This window comes from Salvelinus fontinalis, chromosome 32 (assembly GCF_029448725.1).
Source record: "Salvelinus fontinalis isolate EN_2023a chromosome 32, ASM2944872v1, whole genome shotgun sequence".
NCBI classification, from domain to species: Eukaryota; Metazoa; Chordata; class Actinopteri; order Salmoniformes; family Salmonidae; genus Salvelinus; species Salvelinus fontinalis.
In genome coordinates, this window is record NC_074696.1 from 28,966,617 (window position 1) to 28,973,216 (window position 6,600).

At 49.0% G+C, this 6,600-nt stretch overlaps 1 protein-coding gene across 1 annotated transcript in view; it reads left to right on the forward strand.

Annotated features, from left to right (window-relative positions):
• Nucleotides 1-6,324, forward strand: part of LOC129831041 (forkhead box protein O6-like) — a 57,707-nt gene extending 51,383 nt beyond the window's left edge. The window contains exon 2 of the mRNA XM_055894030.1: nucleotides 137-6,324. Coding sequence (XP_055750005.1) covers nucleotides 137-1,987 — 1,851 coding nt within the window. The 3' untranslated portion in view covers nucleotides 1,988-6,324. The remainder of the gene's footprint in view (nucleotides 1-136) is intronic.
• Nucleotides 6,325-6,600: the final 276 nt, after the last annotated feature.

Here is a 6,600-nt window from a genome sequence, read left to right on the forward strand (position 1 = left end):
AATGATTGTGTGTTTAAAAAAAGTGATTATTTGACCCTAAATGTTCTCTTGGGTGTTTCTGTTTCTCTCTTTTTCCCTCTCTCCCTATCTCTCCCTCTCTCTCCCTTTCTCTCCTTCCCATCTATCTCTGCTCTAGAACTCCATCCGCCACAACCTGTCCCTCCACACTCGGTTCGTCCGTGTCCAGAATGAGGGGACGGGGAAGAGTTCCTGGTGGATGCTGAACCCAGAGGGAGGGAAGATGGGGAAGGGACCCCGACGACGCGCCGCCACAATCGACTGCCCCAACGGCACTAAGTACCTGAAGAGTAAAGGACGGGCCAGGGGTAAGAGGCCTGGAGCCGGAGCTGGCAGTGGAGCTGTTGGTCGGGGCAGGCGGCAGGGTTACGGCCTGGGTCAGGGGGCTCGACCGGGGATGCATCAGGGGTCTCCGGAGCATGGTAGTCCTGCAGGGAAGGGCGGAGTAGGGGTGGGAGGAGAGGAGTACGATGCCTGGACGGATCTCCACTCCCGGACCTCCTCTTCGGCTTCGACACTTAGTGGCTGCCTTTCTCCCATCCTGGCCGAGGCTGAGCCAGATGAGCCAGAGGAGGGAGGCCTTTCCTGCTCCACCTCCCCCCGCCTCTATCCTAGCCCTACTGCAACTCGCTCCCCTGCCCTGGGCACTGGGGGGCACTGCCCTGGAACCTCCTTGGAGCTGCCCCAACTCACTGACCTGACTGGGGCTATCAGCCTGGAAGAGGGCTACCCCCACCCCCAGAACCACCCACAAACCCAGCCTCGTAATGGCTACCCCAGCCCCTACGGCACCGGCCCCAAGGGGGAAGGCTCCTACTGCGGCCCTGTCTACGGGCAGCCGTCCCTGGGCATGCTGCAGCTCCATGCCCCCATACCCATGCAGACCATTCAGGAGAACAAGCGAGCCAGCTTCCAGCGCCCCCTGAGGGCCTACTCAGAGAACAATGCCCTGCAGAGCCTGCTGACCGGAGGGCCTGGAGGTCCTCAGTACTGCAGTAAGGACATGGTCACACTGGGAGGGCAAGGAGGGGAGTCACACACGCTGCTGACCCAGGTAACTAACGGGGTTCACAGCCACAATCAGAGTCGCAGCAGCCACAATCATAGCCATAGCAACCATAATCATAATAACCATGAGCATGGACACAATTCAGGCCCACACAATGGTCACGGCTCAGTTCATGACCAGAACCCCAGCGGTCATCATCAGAATGGCCTCCACAATCATGGTCAACCCAACCTGGACTATAACCATAGCCACAAACAACACCTCAGCCCGGCCACTGACTACAACCAGAGTCACAACCACAAACTGAACACAAGCCATGACCACACTCACCAGTCCAACCAGGGTCACCTCCACGGTCACCTCCAGGGTGGACCCAGACCTCCAGCCCTCCAGGCTCTTTCTCCCAGAGTCAACACAGACATCCTGCAGCCCTACAGCCTCAAAACCCCCACCCCAACTCCTAGCCTCTATGGCCCCCTCACCCCCCACCTCCCCACCCCCAACCCCTCGTCTCTTCCCCCCAACCCCGCCTCTGTTCTCGACATACACCAGGACCCCTGCCTCCGCCTGGCCTCCGCCCCGGCACCTCACCCCCACCCTCGCCACCAGCCCTACCCCGGTACCACCTACCACCAGGGTATAACTATGACTGACTCCTGGCATGGCTACTACCACCACACCCTCCACCCCACCCAGAACTACCAGGGACACCCCCACCACAGCACTCACCACCCCAGCCGCATGGCTCCAGACCTGGAATGTAACATAGACATTCTCCCCAGCAGCCTAGACTGTGACGTGGAGTCCATCCACCTCAATGACTTCATGGACACAGAGGGGATGGGGATGGACTTCAACTTTGATGGATCCCTGTCTCAAGGAGTGGGCATGGGCATGAGCATAGCTGCTTTCGCCGGAGCGCCGCAGGGACATCACAGCCAGAACTGGGTGCCTGGGTGAAGGGGATTGGTCAGGGAAGCCTAAGGACCAATCAGGACACAGCAGAAAGGCTTTTACCCACAAGGCCGAGCTGCAGAGGTCAGAGGTTATGGATCAGGGTCGGAGCGTACCCTTGGACTGACTGATTGACTGTGATGCTTAATGCTCCAAGACAAAATAACTGAATGTGTCTTGTCATGTTGTTTCCTGAGGATCCCTTTAACTTTACAATCTATGTTCTCTCATTCTTTCTCTCCCTCTCTGTGTTCTCTTTCTCATTCCCTCTACACTCTAGTAGTGCCACAGCACCCTCCCAGCTCTGTGCTATCCCCGTGGTTCATGTCTTTCAGTTTGTCTGCTCTACTTTTTCAATCATTTCTTGGCCATCCATAAGCTCTCAAGCACTTTACATCCGTCGCTTTCAAAACAGATGCAGTATAACAAAGACCAGGGGAAAGTCAGTCTCTGTTGGCTTAAGTTGAATTTATGCAAACCCCTTTATTATCCATCTCTTCTTATAAAAACGAGAGAGGCGGTATCTTACTTGAGAACAGGATCAAACAACTGCATAAATAAATGGGTTCAGCGGGTTGAGATGCGGGTGCCTTTCAGAATGTTTTGCATACTGGTTGGAAAGTAGGGAGGTCGGGTGGATGGAAGGAGGGATGGATCCAGGGTAGGAAGAGGGGGTTGGCTGCACCAGGGTCAGTGCAAATTATCCTTCCTCAATGATGGAGGGATGAAAAGAGGCAGAGATGGAGGGATGGATTGAGGTTTGGGGTCAGGAGTTCTCCTTCTCCCTGGTGGTGTCACTCACCATAGATGGATGGAGGGATGGATTGAGGTTTGGGGTCAGGAGTTCTCCTTCTCCCTGGTGGTGTCACCCACCATAGATGGATGGAGGGATGGATTGAGGTTTGGGGTCAGGAGTTCTCCTTCTCCCTGGTGGTGTCACCCACCATAGAGGGATGGAGGAAAAGAGGATAAATAGAGGATAGATTGAGGATAAGGGTGGTTGGTTGTTGTGTGCCCCAGTGTGGTCCAGGAGGACAGCCATGCATCAGACAGCCTTTATCACCAACTAGTTAAATGCACGATCTCCTCTTTAATCTGTGGAGTAATGCGATGGTGATGCATCACTATTGCAAATTTAATGTGTTGCTCCCCCCTCCCATTCTCCTCCATCCGCACGCACACACGCACGCACACACACACACACACACACACACACACACACACACACACACACACACACACACACACACACACACACACACACACACACACACACACACACACACACACACACACACACACACACACACACACACACACACACACACACACACACTCCATTCACCTCCGGACAGACTGTGTCAAGGCTGAATGTGTTTTGGCCAAAGTGATGATTAAAGTCACTGTGCACTAAATAGCGGAGGAGGGAGGGATGGGGAGGAAAGAAGAAATGATAATATTCCCTCTGTGCCTCTTCCTCTCCATTTGGTGGATTTATGTAGCTTTCCCCATAATGAAATAAGGAGTGATCAGGTCCCATCCTCCCTGCCTCCCATCATCCCTGCCTCCCATCCTCCCTGCCTCCCTGCCTGCTCTGCTTCCTGAAGAGGGTTCTCATTCAACCCCAGCCTGGCTGCTTCCTCCAGCTGACCAACCACACAACACAACAGCTTACTCAGTCTAGAGTATGTCCTAAATGGCGCCCTCCTAATTTTGGACCCTATTCCCTCTACACAGCACACATTTTGAACAGAGCCTCTAACAACATCAACTCAGTCATCAGTATTCAGTAACCATTAGTTAAATCTGAAGTGGTACAATATCTCCTACTGCACTAAAACCTAAGCCTCTGGCCAAAAGTAGTGCCCTAGGTTTGCCCTAGGTTACTGTTGATGGACTTGATGTCCTCAGTCCTTTGACCTCAGTGCAGCCCCCTTTGTCCCATCCTCCATTCCACCTCTCACACTGTAGTTTAGGAGTTTAAAGCCTGACATGTTTTACACTAGTGAATTGGCACACTGATTAACACAGTCAGCAAGATAACAATTATTTGGTGCTATCTTCCCTTCACAGGCCCTTACCTCCTCTCCTCCTCTCTCTCTCTCTCTCTCTCTCTCTCTCTCTCTCTCTCTCTCTCTCTCTCTCTCTCTCTCTCTCTCTCTCTCTCTCTCTCTCTCTCTCTCTCTCTCTCTCTCTCTCTCTCTCTCTCTCTCTCTCTCTCTCTCTCTCTCTCTCTCTCTCTCTCTCTCTCTTTCTCTCTCATGTTTGCTCTCTGTCTTTGTCTCTTTGTCTCTCTCTCTCGCTCCTTCCTTCTCTCTTCTTCTATCACATCCTCTCATCCAGAGGTTAGATTGAGGGGAAACAACAATAATTAACCGGTTAAAGAGATCAATTAATTATCATTTTTATTTAATCCAAGTGGTGGTGTTTTCTCATCTCATCTTCATGGCAACAGGTCATAATTCTCTCCGTTCAGAAAGCACAAGGGAGGTTTTTTGAGTTTAAGGTTATGTGCGTCCATTTAGAGGGGAAAGAAACAGTGCTTGAACAACAAGGTCCTCCTCTAGTCTGGTCCCAGATCACATTGTGTTAAATGTACAAAGAGCACAGGAGTGGTTGGCTATAAACAAACAGATCTGGGATCAATCTAGTCCTTCCCCACTCCTCTCTTCAGATTTCTATCTGTTGCCTCGGTCTGGCTTTACTTTGCTGTTGTCTGTTTTTTTGTGGTCATTTTGTTCCGTGATCGTCAGTGAGGTCCTTTGTCTTGATAGGGTGCTTTTTGTTCGCAGCATTTTTATTCTAAAGGGGAGAGAGAGAGTCCTTGAGTCTTTTCATAGCACCTGCTATGAGAGAGAGAAAGGTTGAGAGGCAGAGAAGGAGAGATATTTTTAGGGTAGAGGCTAGAAGGGAGGTAGAGGGACAAGGAGAGAACGAGGCAGAGAAAGGTAGAGAGATGGGGGAGGCTAGAAGGGAGGTAGAGGGAAGGAGAGAGAGAGGAGTAAGAGAGAGAGAGAGAGAGGCAGACTGTGAGACAGTAATATTTTCCAGCCGAGTAGCTTCCTGTGGAACTGGCCATTTGAATCATGCCAAATGTCAAGTGCTACTCTGCTGGCATCAACACACTATGATCAGATAACCATGCTTCTGCTCTGATCAGATGACCATGCTTATGCTCTGATCAGATAACCATGCTTCTGCTCTGATCAGATAACCATGCTTCTGCTCTGATCAGATAACCATGCTTCTGCTCTGATCAGATAACCATGCTTCTGCTCTGATCAGATAACCATGCTTCTGTTCTGATCAGATAACCATGCTTCTGTTCTGATCAGATAACCATGCTTCTGCTCTGATCAGATAGCCATGCTTCTGCTCTGATCAGATAACCATGCTTCTGCTCTGATCAGATAACCATGCTTCTGCTCTGATCAGATAACCATGCTTCTGCTCTGATCAAAGAGGAACAAAGATGGGCATCTTCACAGGGTTTTCTCTTCCTTTCATTCGTCCTTTCTTTCTTTTTGACTTGAAATGGCCTATTGTTGTAACTCGACTGTAATTTCGTATCTGGCCCCAGCGTGTGCTTGCTTGTGTGTTGAGCTGTGTGTGTGTGTGTGTGTGTGAAGCACACATGATGATGTACAGAACTGATGATGGAAATCCATTGCCCTGTAATATCACTTGTCCTGGTCTCCTTCATGCCTGGTGAGGCCAAATGTCAAAAAGTTTTAAAACACCTGCTCATTCAAGGGTTTTTCTTTATTTTTTACTATTTTCTACATTGTAGATTTTCTACATGCCAAGAGTGTTCAAAGCTGTCATCAAGGCAAATGGTGGCTATTTGAAGAGGGAGAGGGAGGGAGAGCAGAGACATTGAAGAATCTCAAATATAAAATATATTTAGATTTGTTTAACACTTTTTTGGTTACTACATGATTCCATATGTGTTATTTCATAGTTTAAATGTCTTCACTATTATTCTACAATGTAGAAAATAGTAAAAGTAAAGAAAAACACTTGAATGAGTAGGCGTTCTAAAACCTTTGACCGGTAGTGTACTGTATACACACACACACATACATACATACACCATATATACAGTTTATATTTATTGGTAGAGAAGATGGGTTCTGTGCTGTGGCCCTTTGGCCCCCCTCAGTCCCTCATCATCTTTATTATAGAGACATGATGATGCTTCTATTACAATCTCATTCTGTACATAATCTATATTGGAAAAAATTGTATTATAATTTTTTTTTGACAAGCAAAATACCAATTTCTTTTCTAAAACGATGTGTCTGATCATCTGTGACTATAAAATAATAAAACAAAAGAGAACATAGAGTTGTTTTGTGCCTGTTTATTTGTGTGTGTGTGTGTGTGTGTGTGTGTGTGTGTGTGTGTGTGTGTGTGTGTGTGTGTGTGTGTGTGTGTGTGTGTGTGTGTGTGTGTGTGTAAGCCTGCCTGTGTGTCTGCATGAGTGTGTATCTGCTCATTCATTAATTTGTGCGTGGGTTTGGGTGTGTTTTTTGTGTGTGTTTGTGTTTCTGTGTGTCTGTGTATTTGTGTGTGTGTCTAGCTTCATAGACATACTGCTGTGCGTTAGATGTGCCAGC